Source organism: Equus caballus, chromosome 3, assembly GCF_041296265.1.
Source record: "Equus caballus isolate H_3958 breed thoroughbred chromosome 3, TB-T2T, whole genome shotgun sequence".
Taxonomy (NCBI): Eukaryota; Metazoa; Chordata; class Mammalia; order Perissodactyla; family Equidae; genus Equus; species Equus caballus.
This window is the reverse complement of record NC_091686.1, coordinates 49,094,348-49,112,470: the sequence shown is the minus strand read 5'-3', so window position 1 is coordinate 49,112,470 and position 18,123 is coordinate 49,094,348. Positions and strand designations below refer to the sequence as shown.

General features: G+C 42.2%; 1 protein-coding gene across 4 annotated transcripts in view; it reads right to left on the bottom strand.

The window, feature by feature from the left end:
• Window positions 1-2,295, bottom strand: part of UNC5C (unc-5 netrin receptor C) — a 357,910-nt gene extending 355,615 nt beyond the window's left edge. For 2 of the 4 annotated variants that reach the window (XM_001497540.7, XM_070262216.1), the window contains exon 1: window positions 990-2,295. In XM_001497540.7, the coding sequence (XP_001497590.2) occupies window positions 990-1,113 (124 nt within the window). In that variant the 5' untranslated portion in view covers window positions 1,114-2,295. The remainder of the gene's footprint in view (window positions 1-989) is intronic. The other 2 variants (XM_005608603.4, XM_070262215.1) reach the window with 1 other exon arrangement.
• Window positions 2,296-18,123: the final 15,828 nt, after the last annotated feature.

The window sequence follows — 18,123 nt, the reverse complement described above, 5'->3', positions numbered from 1 at the left end:
GAGACCCCGGGGGCGCAGCGTAGGCTCCTTCCTCTCCATCTCCTTTCCACGCAGCTTCCCCAGCGCGGAAGGCTGCGAGCTGCCGCTACCACTTCAAACTCGGCGGACAGGAGGCAGCTAGGAGAACTGCCCCCATGCCTCTCCTCCTGCCTTACCCACCCTAACTCCAGGCCGCTCTTCTCCCCCTGCAGGGTTTGCCCAGGGCCGCGGACACTCATTTTAAAGCTTAGACGCATTAAATTAAAATGTCAGAGTTATAAACTGACTGGTTACCGCGGGGAGTTTCAGATTTGGTTTGAACAACCAGTCCGTTTCCCCCAAGCTCTGGGGGTGTAAGTTTCTCCGTCGCCTGATGGGAGGGAGACGCGCGGCGGGTAAGCGTGCAGGCGCGCGCACCCCCCGGGGCCTGCGGCAGGCCGGGTCGCGGGTCCGGGCGCGCTGTGCTATCTCCACAGAGCCACGAGCGGCAGCCGAGGGGACCGGCGCCTGTGGGTCCTCGGCCGTTATGGACACATTTCCTTAGCTGTGCGCCCTTCGACGTCGGGCGTGCTCAGAGACTTACTGAAGATCCCGCAACGCCAGACGTGGCACAGCGCGGGGAGCCTCTGCGCATCAGGATGCATCTATGGCATGCCACACAGCCACCCGCACCGAGAGTCTCTCCAAACCTCAGTGTGTACAATATGCAACAACGTGTGTGTGTGGAGCAGAAAGTGCAAAAGACAGTCAAGGCGCCCACATGCCCAGAGACAGATGCGCGTCCACACCCTGTGCGTCCCTGGTCCATCCGTGCCCATCTCGGAAGATAGATTAAAAATAATAATAACCAAAGCTTCTTGACTAGTTGGGAAAGTAGAATTTAAAGTGATTTCCAGTTGAGAGCAACGAGGCGGATTAAGGAAGCCAGGAGAACGGGGGAGGAGGAGAGGAAGAAGGAGGGAAGGAAGAAGCGAAGGGAGGTGGCCGCGGAGCTCGGCGGACCCCCTTACCTTGAGCGGCCGAGCCGGTGCCGCTGGCGCTGAGAAGGGCCAGGGCAGGTAGCACGAGCATTTGCAGCACGTATCCCAGTCCCAGTCCGCAGCGGGCCGCTGTCGCCCGCAGACCTTTCCTCATCGTCGACAGAGGTGTGCCGAGGGGAGCCACACAGACGCGCAAACAGCGGAGAGCCCCACCGGGCGGCAGCTGAATCCGCGCAGCGCGAAGCAGTTCGAAGAAATAAAGATAACCAAGCGCCACACTCCACTTTCTCCAAGGGCAGGGGCCAAAAGGGGGTGGAGAGGAGACGCTGAGGAGGAGTTTGGAGGTCCCTCTTTCCCTGTGCCTTCTAACTGGCGGCTCCGCGAGCGGCTGCTCTGCCCCCACTTGGGAAGTCCGGGAGGCGCAAGGCGGCCACCGCGCCGCTCCCCCAGCAGCAAGAGCAGCCGCAGCTCCGCCGCGCGCCGAGCCTGGACTGCTCTCAGGGTCCCCTCGCCCGTGCCGAACGTTCACAGGCCCGAGGGTGGGGGGTGCTGAGAGGGGAGTGGGAGGCGGAGGGAGGGAGGGAGTTGGGCACAGTGAGGCGCTCCCGTCTCCAATCTCAGTGTTCTCACACCAGCGGAGAAACGGCCCGGCTGCTGCTGCTGGGTGGCCAAGAAGGGTCACCTCTTAGTGTGGGGCGCACGGGTGCGCGGAGCTGCTCGCCGAGGAGGCTGGAGGGCGCAGCCCAACTCCACTGGGGGCTAAGCGGCGGCGGGAGCGCGCCCGCCCGCGTTATGTAAGCCGGGATTGGAGGGAGCTGCGCGCCCGGCGCCGGAGGTGGAGACCGGCTGGTGGTTTAGCCGCGGAAGCCCAGCCGAGAGAGACCAGAGGGAGGAGGCGGCTTCGGAGGGTGGGAACGCGCCTGCCTCCCGCCGTGCGCCAGACTCCGACTCCGAGAGCGCAGCGGGCGCGCCCCGAGCCACTTGGCTGTGTCCAGTGGAGCTCAATCTGCTGCCTGCCAGCTTCTCCACGGCGCCCGCAAAGCCTGAGCCAGACTCCCTGGGACTGGACTTGCTCCACGACTTCGGGTCTTGCGATTGATTAAGCTGGGTGCGGCTCGAGCTGAAGTCCTGCGTGGGGAGGAAGAAGGCATGAAGCTTGTACAGTGCCCCAATCGGCTGCAGTTCTGGGGTTGTCAGCGCCACTCAGACTGCTTTATGCTCTGGGCGCCTATGATCTCTCTGTAGTGGAACAGAAACTAAAAGCTCAAGGAAAACTCATTCTTCAACAGAGCTTTATTTGCGTGCATCTTGGTGGCTGGCAAGGCTGAGTATGTACAGGGTGATGAGATAATACTGGGAGAAACTCCTACAAACAATGCACAACAAAATTTGTAGAGACTCGCTTAAAGTGATGGTGGAACCTACGACATGTTTTCCAAATTGCTAACAGTGTGTGTAAGGACTCAAACTGCTATGAATTTTTACCTTTTTTCAGGAAAGAAGTGTCTGGGTAGCTAGGTTGTGGATGCCTGTTGTAATGATGAGGGAGGAATGTAAGAATGGATGGGTAAAATAAGGGAATGCTAGACAAAAGGAAAGTGGATGGATTAAAAGGGCAGTAATACACTCTGGCACAGCTAACAAACTGGGAAGAAGAAAACCACTTCCCAAGATTAGTACATTTCCGAACTAATAACAAAAAATATATTAGGGAAATTTTAAGCTCTTGGTGCCAAGGGGACACTGTGTAAACACCCACATGGGCAGGAAGCTTGCGGCTAATCTTGGCTGTGGTCATCACTCACTCTGTTATCCTGGACAGGTCAGGTAAACTGCATGTCTCAGTTTCTTCATCTGTGAAATATTTGATTAGATGGTTTCAAAGTTCTTTTCAGTTCTAACATTCCATAATTCTTCCTCCCAGCTCCATGCAAACCTTTAGCCAGTAAGACCTGTCTTAGATGAGTCTGATGGATCTGAAAATGTCACACTTGGTGAAGACATTGACAAATCTGGCCATTTCTTATTTCTATGGAGGCACTGCCTGCCACGCTAATATCTCTTCTTCACCCTCTTCAGCTTCCCCATACCAAGATATGGGGATATTTTGGTAAGAGAGTAGGTTCCTGCGCCAGACTGTCTGGGTTCAGTCCTCAGCATTTCTTATTACTAGTTGACAGATATTGAACGATAAAGCTAGGTGCCTCAGTTTCCTAATCTGTAAGAGGGATCTAGTGGCAGTAACTATCTAATAGGGTTTTGTGAGAAGTAAATGAGTTAAACTGAAATGAAGTGAGTGACACAAAATTGTTAGCTGCTGTGCTTACCATTGATGCAAGATTCCCTTCAGCTGCATGCTGTTCAGACCAGTGCTGTCCAACAGAACTGTCTGCACTGAGGAACAGGTTCATATCCATGCTCTGCAAAATGGCAGTCATTAGACACATGTGACTGTTGAGCTCTTGCAACGTGACTAGTGTGAACTGGGAATTTTTATATAATTAATTAATTTTAATTTTAATAGCCACATGGCTAGTGGCCACCATGTTGGACAGTGCAGCTAGGCCACTCACAACCTGTCATTTATTTTGAGGATGACACCACCAGAAGGCATTGTGATTATATTTAATATTTGTCTTTACAGTTTTTCTAAGAAGGGCAACAGCTTAAATACTAAGAAACCCCCACATAAGCTCACTATCATATTATCAACATCTAAAAGTTATTTATTTCACTTACAATTTTATTGCCTATCTTTTCTAACTAGAATTTAACTCTTTTTAAGGCAGAGACTATGTCCTGTTCATTATTTCACCCCCAGCTCCTAACACAGAGCCCAAAATTGGTTGATTGATTGCTAAAAAGGCTCGATAGGGAAGAATCCTCAGCGTCTAGTTAGTTAAACAGAATTAAATTGTCACATAATTCTGTTTGGGGCATTGAAGTGCCCAATGACAGACACTGCATAGAATTAATTCTTTGAAAGAAAAAATAAGAGACAAGAAGGGGAAAGTAGTTCAGTACTGAAATTCAGCCCACAGAGGGCAGGAGAATGGTCTGAGAAATGACCAGTAGATGAGACGGAAGGCAGGGGAGAGTGAGAGCGCAAGAACAAGGACAGGAAGAGCACCAGCAAATGGATCAGCTTTACCACGCAGGTGAGTTTCCTACAACCTGTGGTTGCAGGTGGAACTTGTCTTGTGTATCAACATCCTGCCTATTTTTTTCTTCTTCGTGAAAGAGATAATGCAGTGTTGCATAGGCTTATGAGCATGGGTTTGCTAACTTACCTCACTTAGATCTGGGCTCAAATGTCACTGCTTAGAGAGACTTTCTCTGACCAACTTACCTGAAATAGCACCCACTTCATCACCCTCAATTGCATTCACCTGCTTTGGTTTTCCATATAGCACTTATTTTATATAAACACATATATGTACACATATGTGTATATATCTATGTATAAATATACGTAGCTGTATATGTGTACATATGCCTATAACTGTATGTATATCTATATATACTTTCCAATAGAATGCATGCTTCTCAAAGGGAGGGATGTCTTCCCTAATACTTTCACTGCTATACACCTAGAATCTAAAAAGTTACCTGTCACATAATAGGTGGTCAATAAACATTTATTGAATATTGAATGGCAGATTGAAAGCCAATGGATTTTAAAACTGAACTAAGTCCTTGATTAAAACAATTTTTCCCCAAGACAAATTTTCAAAATATGACTAGGCTTTTCTAGTTGTTGAATAAAATCAAGTTTGGGCAAATTTTCACCAAATATGAATTTAAATATGACTTTTTCAGGGTTGGAATATTGCAGGTGTTTATGGAAGAGACTGAAATTCATCTCATTTTGAAAAATAAAAAGCTTCATTTAAATCCACGTGCAAGGGCTTCCTTTTTCTTGGTGGCAGTGAGTGGAGAATTAACTCTGGGATAGTAAATCCCAGTGACAGGTGCTAATGGGAATTAAGCATGCAGATCCCCTGCACATCCCTCCAGAAAGCTCCAGCAGGAAAAGTATGCTAGTTAGCATACTTATAGGTGCCTAGTTATAATATTATTTACTCTAAACTAGTAAGGAAAAAGTTTCCCGCTTAAGGCTTAAAAAATAAAACATAATAGAAAATGTATTCCAGTTGTAGAAATATTTTCTTTCATTTTATCTCTCTCATATGTTTATGATATGTTTAATATCTGACTTTCAGGATTTTTTAAAATAAATCGTATGAGAGATATTATGAACTGGTGACGTAGAAGACAGAAGATTTTAGTGACTATGAATAGGATAGTGATGAGGAAACTCTTTTCCTAACTAGGAGCTGAAGGTCCATTGACCTCAGGTAAAATTGTAGACAGACATCAACTAAGAAGAGCCAGAAGGTCCAGATTCAGTTGATTCAATCCCCCTTCTCTGCCTCATGTTACAGAAGGGAATTTGACCTGCCATAAACCAATACACTCTGGGCTTTACACTTTATATTAATTGTATTAGACAAGATCCTTCGGTTGCAACTGACGGAAACCCAACTCAAACCAGCTTAAGCAAAACATAAAAAAAGAATTTACTGCTGTCATAACTCAAAAGCCATGGATAAAAATATCTATATTAATAATGACTAACATTTATTGATCATGCACTGTATGTCAGGCACTGTTCTAAGATCTTTACATGTGTTATCTCATTTAATCCTCAAAATGAGGATTAAAATAAGGATTAAATTAAAGTATTATTATTATCCCCCTTTTAAACATGAGGAAACAGAGTGGTTAAGTAACATTTTCCAAGTCCCACACAGTTAGTATTTATTGGTGTGAGTCTGAGTTTAGGGATCATGTTCTAGATCCAAGAACTTAAATACCACCACACATAGGACCTGTTCCCTTTCCTCCCAGTTTCTTGGTTCTGCCCTCCTCTGTTTTGGCTTCATTCACAGACCTATGATGTCCATACTGGGATTTCTGGAAGCTCCAGGTTTATACTGTCTTTACCATTATCACTCTCAGCACAGAGAACACTCCCATTCCCACCTAGGTGACAAGATCTCAGAATTATGTCCCTGGCTCATCTTGGGTCACATACCCATAACCGAGCCAATAACCATGGCCAAATGGTTAGAATACATGGCAAGTCCTGGATCATGTGCCAATTTCTGAAAACTGGAAACTTGGAAAGTCAGTGGGGAGAAGGAGTTCTGCAAAAGAAAAATCAATATACTGAGAAAGATGTTTAATATGAAATAATAGATGCCAAGAAAATAGATGTAGGACAGACAAAACAACTACGCCTATTCTTTGGTCTAGGGGGTAAAATGCATTCTTGTCTAGGCTTGAGTTTTGTGCCACACACATCACTGCAGCAAATGAAGGGAACTGGTTAAGAAGGACTGATGAACAGCCCCTAGTAGATTGCTTTTTCCATTGACTGGGAGAATTGAGGACTATTCAATTCAGTTTGATTCAGTTCAGTTCAATTCAATTCAATTCAATTCAATTAAGAAAACTGTCGCTCAGCCCCTATTATTTTGAGGCTCTGTTCCAGGATCCCTGGGATGAATACTTATGAATAAGAGTCTTTGTGCACCAAAGCTTACAGTCTAACAGACAATATAGAGGAATAAACAAAAGGATTTCACATGAAGACAAAAATGTGGTGAGAATATAAAGATATGAGAAAATTTTAATTAGGAGACTCTGAGAAGATAATCACCTAGAAGTAAGACTTAATTAAACACTTGTATATCAGTAATGCTAAGCTTCACAAAAAGGTGTTGTATTTATCTCTAACAATAAGAAATCTAAGAGCAGGCAGTCCAGGGACACTATGGACTAAGAGCAGCTCAGTTATGCTCTTTTCATGGCTTGGCTCTGTTTTCCATAATGTATGCCTTTCATTTTCACAGTTGCTTGATGGCTTTTCCACCTCCAAGGATCATGCTCCACTTTCCAGGCAGGAAGAAGAATGAACAACAGGCCCAGGGAGAAGCATTCAGCTTAGGTGCCTTCCAAACATTTCTGGAAGCTCTCAGCCCAAGCAATTTCCATTTTCTCCTGTCAAATGGCCCTCCTAGACCAGTCACCTGTGGTAGATAAGGAAAAGGGTATTGTGAATGCTGACTGGATCATCTATGTTGGACGCAAGTCTCTTGGAGGGGAGGGACAAGATGAAGGCACAAAGAGAAAGACATGAAGACAGGAAATGACAGGGGATATTTAGAGAATTGCAGGTAGATGGAAAGTAATTCTTCTATCTCGGGAGGAGTGTTTTCCATCACAGTGGGAAATGTGAGGATGGAACAGACTGTTCTTCAGTCCACCGGAGGGTATTTACTGACCTTTTGGGAAGGGCGCAACACTGAGTTAGAGTCTTCTCCTCAAGGAGTTCGTAGTTGGGCTGTGGAGATAATATTTACGAAAAAGAAACAAGTAAAGCAAAAATTAAGGAAAAATGGAAGGAAGACTGAGAAGGAAGAAAGGCGAGAGGGAAAGGAGAAAGGAAGGGTGCAAGGAATAAAGGAAGAAAGGAAGGGAAAAGGAAAAGAGGAAAGAATAAAAAGTAGAAATAAAGGACAAGAAGGAAATAAAGTCTGGCATGATTTCTGCATTTGTGTAGCATGATGTAATTGCTATAAAAGGGAGACAACAATGAAAGGCTCAATAAAAATTATAAGGACAATTATAAAATATGTGATTTAGAAGAAGATTACTGGGGATAGATGTAGTAATTATTACTTACTAGAGCTTTCCAAATACCTCATTTTATTTTAAATCTTTCTGCCCAATTGGCCCATGGTCGTTTTTCTCCTGTTACAGATTGAAGAAATAAGATATTTTATGGAATGATGGGCAGATTTTGAATTGGAAAACATGGATTTAAGTCTGCATTTATCTAACTTATTTGCTCAGATATTCCTGTAACTTCTTTGCACTTTAATTTCTCTCTTATGAAAAAGAGGAACGTATGCACACAGAAAGTTGCCCCGAAGATGAAATGTGTGAGAAGGTGCTCTGTAAGGTGTCTTTACTTAAGACATTATTATGATATGTTCTATGTTGTCCATTGTACTTAATTTGCATGATCGTCCAAATAATAGCCTTAGTGGTGTGGCCCTTTCTATATGAATTATACGACCCTAGTGTAAACTTGGGGCTGTTCTCAGTATCCCTTTCTCTTTTGCCTACATTGTCTATTCAATTACTAAATCCATCCAATTTTACTACTTAATGGTCTCCAGGACCTATCCCATTATCTCCAGCCCCATAGCCACACAATGTATTGGCATGTTCCCCATGGGTTCTCGTAATTACTTCCTTAGTAGCCAGTCTGCTCTCACATTCAAATCCATGCTCTCCACACACCCAAGAATGATCTTCTAAAATGCAAATCCTATCTTTTTATGGTCATAAAAATCTGTTCAATGATTCCTCACTGTCTTAGTTCTCCTTTCCCAAAGTCCTTAAAAGAAGGAGTTCTATAGTAAACATAGTGTGCTAGTTGCATTATTCCTGATTCTTTACTTCTTCTCTGTTAATAGAATTGCCTTTTGTCTTTGCACCACCACCATAGGTGACCTGGACTTCCCTGCCTCACTGATGGTAGCTCCGCCATAAGACTGGCTTTTGCCAACGTGGGCAGCTGCTACAGTGTGCCAGTTCGTTCCGTTGCTTACTTCTACTCATTTTTATGTGCTCCTGCCACTAGTCAGTAGAAGAACATCCCTCAGGTAGCCCCCAGTCCAAGGTGGGTGAGAGACTCATGGAGAGATGTACAGCCTGGAACCTAGAGCCTGCTGTCTGGAGCCCAAAGCCTGACTCCTGCCCAACTTAACTGAGTTGCAGCAGATCCAATGACCCATGAGCAAGAAAAGAAAATGCATATTGTGTTCAGCTACTGAGTTCCGGGGTGATTTTTTATGCAGCATTATCACAGCAAGAAATGTCTGATATGTATAATGTGAGAAATCATGTCCTCAGATTAAGTCCCCTGTAGTGCTAATAAACTAGTAGAAAATAACACAGACTACAGAACTAAACAGGGTGACTCTGAGAAGTGCAGTGGGAGAGGAGTGGCTACACGGCCATGGAGGGGAGATGAAAGGGCACTTACCTCAAGTGGAAATGGTCGGCAGAGTCTTAGATGAGATGACATGAGGCCTGGGCCTTGAAAGATAACTAGAATTTGTGTTTGCTGAGTTAGAGAGGATGGCATTCCAGGCAGAAGAAAGAGCTAGGATGAAAGCTGGAAAGAAGAGAACATATGTGTCAAATACTAAGTGACTCAGTCTGGAGCCCAGAATGCATTATACTTAATACTATCACTAATGATAATTTTTTTAAAATTCTGTTAACATTTTGGAACACTCATTGGTCACACATTTTATATAATATATATATATTTATTTATTTAATACACATAACAATACTGTGTATGAAGTAGCTATTATTATTATCTTCATTTTAAGCATGAGAGAAAATCAAGGCTTCGAGGATTTAAGTACTTGTTTGGGTAGATTAGTGTCAGAATAGGCTGTGAATTCAAGTTTATCTGGATGCAGGCAAATGTTGCAAGGTAAGTTTGGAAAGAAAGACAGGACCAGTTTCTGAAAGGCTTTTCGTGGCTTGTTATGTGGCCTGTCCTACATCATGCATGCACTAGAGAGCTACCAAAGGGCTTTAGACAATGAGATGATATCACGACCATGTCTTGCATCAAGGTGCAAGATGGATTAAAGTGGGAAGAAAAACCACAGAGTCTATTCCAGTCATCAAGATGAGAAGCAGTGACAGCCTAAACGTAACAAGCTGTAGACAGAAAACGAGGCAAGGGGGTGTATATACGCTGTTCAATTGGGATGGTGGTTACTAATTCCAGAACATGGGATGAAAAATTTGTATCGTTAAATATTCATGATATAATTAAGAATAATCTATGTAACCCTGAAAAGCTACTTGCAACAGTAAACTACCCTCAACTTAATTAAAGGCATTAAAGAACTGGAAATAAGATTTAAAGGGTGAGAGGGACATATTAATTTCTTAGGACTACTTGTGTTCACTGGGACTTGAAATGGTTTGTTCAAGCAATATTGTAAAGGTTCACCAACATTTGGGTTATAGAACTAGATGCTTTTTTCACAGTCCTTAACATCACACCTGGCACAGAAAAGGTAATCAATAAACATTTAAAAATAAATGAGTAACCCAATTTATAAAAAACTTTTATAATATAACCTAACTCAGATGTTACATATTAGAAATCTTTTACTTTCAATTTTTCCTGAGTTTATAAGTTCATTGTTAGAAATGTGTTGTGCTTTATTTGATAGAAATGTCACAAATTTTGGTCTAGAATTCAGCCCACAAAATCCTGTTAATCATGTATAATTATATGGAAAACAATGATATTACACAATATAGAATTCAATTAAAAAATCAAAATATAATTTATAATTAAATCAAACAAGCAAAATGTGATCTTTGTGCTTATGGTATAAATAAAGAAGAATTAGGAAGAGGTGTAAAATATTGAGATTTCTAAGTTCGTTTCATGATACTTCCAACCACTCTCAACCACAAAGCCATTCCTTCTACTTCGTGTCTAATTTCAATTGGAAGTAGGAAGATCTTATTTTCTTTATCATAGATGTTGCACTAGTGCTAACTAGCCTTATCTTGATCATGATTGGTTTTTGTTTGTTTGAGTTACTATGGTGAATTAAAAGGAATAAAGTAGGTAGAAAAGGAAATACATTTTTTCCTGATAAAATTGAGGAAAACAAATGAAAAACATCAAGAAAGAAAGAAGGAGTAAAACAATTCAAGTGAGAATTTTCCAGTCTTTTAAACAGGACTGTGTGAAACAAAAGTTAAAAAGAACAGGATGAAGTTAATAGAGAGGAAGAATAATGGTTTAGATTATGACCCACATGTCCACCAGGTGGCCCCACTGACCAAGAACAGCCTGGTATCGTAGAGTAGGATTCACGTGCAGCCAAGCATTCAGGTGTATGAGAACATTACAAGCAAAGCACTCAAGAATAGACCTTTGCAGTTATTTGCTTGCTCGTTTAAATGTGTTGCTTCTCTAGACTTTGAGCTTCTTAAGAAGGATTTTACTCTACCAGAGTAATATTTGAATTATCAGCATTACCTATCCCAATGCCCAATGCTTAGAAGACCCTAAGAATGGTTGCACAGTGAAAAAATAAATAAATGAGTAAATGACAGAAAGAATTTGAGTGCATTTTAGTTTAATCAATGCTATTTTTTGTTACTGTTTGCTATGTTATTTCTTGTTAGGACCAGGAAAATCTTGATGATTATTGTTCTCAAAGGTAAATTTCACCTCACATTCTCGACACTAGTGAGGTGAAAGAGGAACTTTTATCCTTTTCTTTTTAAAGATCGGTACCCGGGCTAACATTTGTTGCCGATCTTCTTTTGTCTTCTTCTCCTCCTTTTTCTTCTTCTTCTTCTTCTCCTCCTCCCGAAAGCCCCTCAGTACATAGCTGTATATTCTAGTTGTAAGTGCCTCTGCTGTGCTATGTGGGACACCACCTCAGCATGAGTGCTGTCATGTCCGCACCCAGGATCCAAACCAGCGAATCCCTGGGCCTCCCAAAGCAGAGATCGGGTGAACTTAACCACTTGGCCACGCGTGGCCCCTATCCTTTTTTTTTTTTGTCTGCTGACACGTTGCTTTTTAAAAATACAAGAAAAGGCTACAAATACTGCTGGTTATAGATTAGGAGGATGCTATTGACCAAATTAATGATGGTAAGAGATAAGGCTAAAATTTCCCAAGAATATTTAAAGTAAGTTATTTGAGGAGGAGTGCTAGCATCTGGAGACTGGTGTTGGAACCTCGTCTCTGCCTCCAATGCCCTTGCCATGGCCAACCTCCGTTCTCCCAGGAATCAAGTCTTTTCCCTGGTCCCAGCCTATTACCTGGGAAATTGATACCCATAAGTCTCTTTGCATTTGCTCATGACCCTTCCTCTACTTGAAATCCCCTTTCTCACAAGTCGATCAACCCTTCTCTAAAGTCCAGTTCAAATGCTAACTCAGGTATGAAGCTTTCCCTGAGCCCTACAGCTGAAAGTGCTCAGCTTTCTGAGGTCCACATGCTTTTGTATCACCTTCTATCATTATGTCTATAAATGTACACTTTCTACTAATTTATATGGTGTGTGGGATTCAATTTTGGGTCTCAGACACCTTGGACTCTAATAACAGCTAACTTGTTGGTTGCCATATAGTAAACAGATAATATTTTAAAAATGTGTCAATGAGTTCTTCTCTTTTGCCTTTCAATGAACAGAATAGTCCTTCTAGTCATCTCCAGGCAATCCTCTACCTGGGGAAGTAGGGAAAGGTGCAGGAAATGGGCTTGCCCATGGTTAGAGAAGAAATGCATAAGGAAATAATTCATATTTAGTTTCTGAACGCCAAGATAGAATTTCTATGTCTGTAGCCAAACAATGGGTTTAACAATTAGCTTCTATAGTGTAGAGCAGATGCCACTTCTAATTAAGATCCAGGCCATTAAACTTGCTGATTTAGAGGATATAAAATGGGGAATCGAAAAACCCAGAAGTCCAAATCTCACCATGTCTATCTCCAAGTCCTGTGGCAAAAAGCAGAGAGAAAAAGGAGAGCCAGGAAGTCAGGTCGTTTTTGTATAACACTCTATGGGGTCTACTTATGAGGGAGGAGAGTAGAGAAACCCTGTGGGTTAAGAGGAGGAGGAGGGAGATCACCTTACATCAACATGATATGCCTCAGGGGAAAAAATTAAAAAGGGAAACTCTTCTGCATTCTGAAGGCAATTTTGGGTCAGAGAGGCATACAGAATGCGCCGGATGAAAAAGACACACAGGGTAACACTGATTCGAAAGCGGTGGTAACTTCCACGACACCCCCTCTACGAGCCACTCTACGAGGCCGTGGGCGTGGGAGGAAGTCACTGTGTTCCCCAGTGCCGGCGGGGCTCAGCACCAGGGTGAGCCACAGAGCGTCAGCGGGTCTTGAGAGGTCTCGTGTTTCAGAGCACGCGCTGTATAGCGAAAGTGCGTGGATTCTAACTCCTTCTCTGCCCTTTACGAACTTTGTGACCTTAGAAAATTTCATAAGTTTTCTACTAGCACTCTTGTCTGTAAATTGGGATACTCACAGTACCTAATGTTTTTGTAAGAGCTGAACAAATTTATTCACATTAAGCCCTAATAACCATGTTAGCTATATTTAACGGTTATTATAATTATTATATTTCAGCAAATAAGTATCTATCTCTCAAAGAAGTTTCAGAAATCTTTTAGTCATTTCACAGATATAAACACTTGCTATAGCAAATATATTTATAACATTTTGAATATTTTAATTCCTTAAATATTTTAATGTTACCTCCATTTATACAAATATTTTTACTTTCAAAATTGAAATAATATAATTTATGAATATTTAGTTTTAAAAGACTCAGTATATTGCATATTCTAAAAATTTGGCAAAAGAAAGCTTGAATAAAATGATTCGATTATGTGATTATAACATAAAAATGTGAGCAGCGTATGTGTTTATGTTTGTACCTTATGTTCACAAAGTCAAGATAATGCTCGCAGCAAAGGAGGCCTTTAAGGTCAGTTCTGTGGAGAAAAGAACAATATCAACAAATCCTCACAATGTTTTTTAAAGGGAAAAAACACACTCCAGGGAATGTGACATAATCGTCACAGGAATCTAAGCGACGGGAAAGGTGTGTATGATAAAAACGGCTTTTAATGCTCTTTATGACATAAAGGTAACATTACACATCCACCAGGCTTTTCTAATAGTAGTTGTCGATTTGAGCTGTCTGCCATACTCTTTTACTTAATTCTACAAATGCTTGCATTTATGAAAATCTCACAGAGTGAAGCCTGAATTTATGGAAAACTTTCAGAATGAAGCTTGCTGACCTACATGAGTATTTAAAGTAGCGATTTTCATCTCATTAGTACAAGGGGCTAACCAACTGAATATATCACTCAGAAAATATAGACAGATCCATTTTTTAACATGTCAGCCTTCAATTGAAAGATTATGTCATTGATGTATGTTTCAGGCCCCCCTTCCCTTCTCTACATGTAAGAGGCTCATGTGCAGAAACCTGCCCTTTTGGAGATAAAAATGCCTATTTGTAAGTGAACAGATGGTGTTGCTCAAGTTCAGAGACACGTCTTAGGCAGAGTCTCAGGGGAAGGAGGGACTGCAGGGGTAGGAGGGCTGGCATAGTTTGAGAAGGCCTCCTGGGTGACTCTGATAGCCTCCTGCCTGGCCCCCACTGTGCAGCACTGATTTAAAGCTCAAAGATACATAAATGTCATGTAGACACTGATTTGAGCTCCAGAGTAAGAAATGAACTCTTTTCCTCGTACAAATTTGTCTGATTGCATTTCTTTGCATTTTATGTCATAATTTTCAAAGCCTGAACTTCACAACAGTATCTGAAAACTGACTCATTTAAAAACTTCTTGTTAGTTCAAGTACTACATTACTTCCATTTGTAGGGTGTGCTAAATGGCAGGTCCCACATGGTCATTTAAAGATCATTTCTATTTTGGGTAGGTTTCTATACATGTAGGTCACAATAAAAATAGATCACACATATGTGGCATTATAATGTGAGCAAGCTCAGCCACAAGTATTATTAGTGGAGCCACTGAAGTAAGCTTTGAGATTTAGAATAATTACAATACTTACAGCCAAAACTACCTTTGAAAATTCCTTTGAATCAATCATGAAGACTAGTATATGTCTAGTGTATACAAATTTGCTCAGCAATTCTTTTCCATGCTAAAATTTAATGTCTTCTTGTTAAACTAAAAGAAAGAGGAAAAAGTCTATATGCCGATGTCTCAGCATTCAAACCAGTGTGACTTTCAGGTGGTTACTGAATCCAAAGAAGTGAGGGATGCCAGGGAGAAGCTCTGGAAAGTTACCTTGGTTTCCATCAGAGGGTAACTGACCTTTGCTGCACCCAATGGGAGTTGCCTGTGTTCCCCTGGAGACACCGGAGGTCCCCATCCTTGGGAGGGTGGGAGGCTAAGTCCATCTCCTTTGTTTAGATACTGTTGTAACCAGATGAATTTCGGATATCTAAAGAGAAGGCATTGCCAGAATTGGATGAGTAGGCTCTGGAAAAGATTGTGTTTGAATTTCTGGTTTGATAAGACAGTGGATGCCTAGCCCTTCTAGTCCAGTTCTGAGCTCACCTGTTTCCTGGAGGGGCCTGTATATGTAAAGAGAGAAAAGGGTTGAAGCAAATGAGAACCATGCCAGAATCCAAGACAGTCCTGGGGCACAGAAAATCTATCCTATCTCTGAGGGCATGCCCGTCCACCAGGCTTAATACCACCTGGCCAGCAGTGGTCTCTGCATTTTGTATTCACCTTGTGACGCAACTTTCCCTCATTTTCAAGCTCAGTAATTGGTATGTGATGGTGGTGGTGGGTTTTGCATGTGTGTGTGTGTGTGTAGAGGGTATGACAACCAGCTCTTTCTTCTGGGATTCAGGCCAAACACTTCTGTTTCACTAGTTTCCCAGTATTTATAGGTAATGCTTCAGTAGATCACATACATACACACACACACACACACACACACCCCTTCTTGCAACCTAGGACTCCCAATTCCCTTCTAACATTTAATCTTTTACACTGGGTCCTTCTACACCCATTTTTCCTACTACTTCGGTCTTTCCACGTTTCCCCTTTTTCTCTCCACTGATCTTTCGGCTCAAAAAAGAGCCAAAGTATGAGTGACTTTTCTATCATGATTAGAACTAGACCCTTGGGAACATAATTTTACAGATAAGGAAACTGAGTTCCAGAATGGCAAATTGACTTGTCTAAATCAAGACAATTTAACGATAGAATCAATACCACTAATCATGTCTTCTGATTTCTGGTCATATTGGAAAGATTCTGGAATAGGATATACCTGATATTAGTTCCACTTTTGATACTTACTAGCTGTATGATTTTGGGCAAGTTACTTAAGCCAACTAAGTAAACTTTGGTTTGCTTTTCTTCAAATAGGGAATAATAAAAGCTGAATAAATAGAGTTGTTGTGTGAATGGATATAAAATGACCTAATAGAATGCATGGACTATAGTAAGTGCATAATATGATTTTTCTACCAGGTTTAAGGCTTTTTCTTTTATGTCACGTCACTTTGCAATATCCCTTTTAGTTCACTCTTTTCTGCAAAATTACTCTTTTCTTCTTCTCATTTCACTGTCTTTTCTCTCGTTCAAGAGTCCATACTCAGAATTCAGAAATCTTTTCCAACCCGGTTAGTGACATCTTGAGTGTTCTTCTGCACCCCTGGGTGCTGAGGTGGCCCAGAGCTGCAGCTGCTCCCCTCCTGCAAGTGCTGGGAGTCTCTGAACCCCTTGCAGGACTTGACCTCTGCCAAGAACCGAGTCGTAGCAGCTCTGCCGTTCTCTGGCCTTTGGTAGAAAGCACAGAGCGTAGGAGGTAGTCAGTGGATATTTATGAAACGCATAAAGGAATAAATGACTGAATGAATATACAAGTTCTTGTTTCCCTCTCTAAGGAGGGTGGAGAACAAGGGTTTCTGTGCAAAAATCAGTGTCTTACATCTGGTGATCCACTTGTGGGCCCCTCTGCCGAGGACTTTGAAATAGCAGGCTCCCTTAGCATCTTAGAACCAGCGCTCTCTCTAGGCTCTCCTGATTCTGTTTACCATAGAAAGGCCAAGATACCGAGGTTTAATCAGTCCTCTATAAGGACACTAACAAATTCATGGTCAGGGGACAAGGTGATGTTTAGGGGACATTTCTGAACACTTACTCCTGAATCTTCCACTCTTCCCCTAGCTCCCACATATAGCTAGAGTCCACTTCATCTGGGAGTTTTTTTCTCATGCTGCCATCTATAACCTCTCCTAGGTTTAACTTTTTTTTTTTTTTGAGGAAGATTGGCCCTGAGCTAACATCTGTGCCCATCCTCCTCTACTTTATATGTGGGACGCTTGCCCCACATGTTGGAATCCCTCCAATGATGGATTCGTTGGATGCCATCTTTTCTCCTGACACACATGGGGACACTTGGACATCTCTTTCCCTTCATGGTCAAATGTAGAAAACTTCACCCCAAATTCTTTATACCCTCTAACTCTGTACGAACCTCCAGACCCAAAAATATGCCCTCTATAGTCAATGGCCAGACTGTGGAGGTGAAGCAATGTATGACCTCATTCTCCTTCTTCAGACTATCTGTTTAGCCCAGCCCTGCATAGTTTCCTGATTTACTTCTTAAGACACCTTTTTACCTCATATGAGAGAAGAGAACTCATTAATGTACACTTGTTATGAGGTTTCCGTTAAATTATTATTCATCTGCCATATCAGCTGAGCTGTTGTCTTTGAAATAATCACTGCCTCCTCCCTGAGAGAGCGATCGTCACTCCCTGCCTTGGGCACGTTATTTGTTTGCATATCTGTGTCCACTTTAGTGTGAAGACATCAGGGATAGCTTCTATGGTTTTGGGCTTTGTATCCCCAGATGCTAGCACAGTTCTTGCCACAGTAGGGTCCTCCCAAAATACTACAGCACTTGATTTGTATAATAGCTTAGAAATATACTATCCATCCATTTGAGATCTGCACACATAGAGTAACAGAAGGATGGTGTATTCCAACTCACCCTATCCATTTGTGTAGTTCTGCTTTTTCGGATCACTTGGATCTGGTGTTAACTCTGGCCTTTCAACTCTCATGCACCCTCCCTGTAAAAACTACAGTTCTGCTGTGGGACCCCTTCCTTGCCCTTGGAGATTTTCCATAGCAGACACACCAGTCAATGCTACCTGGATTATCAGTTCCGACTTTTGCCAGTCTTCCCATTTGTATAACCTCCCAAGACAAATCTCGAGTTACAAGACTGCTATATTTCTCCATATAACTCAGGGATAAACGTGAGGATCTGGCCGAAGACAGAAGGATAGATAACACAGAAGGCAATGGAGAAGAAATGGTTTGCCTCTTCTTTACAAAGGGCAGGGCAAGACAATTTGTAAAATTAGACTGAGTCAACTAAAAAGGATGACAATCTTGTAGATCCAAGATGTTTCGGGCTTGGCAGGTAC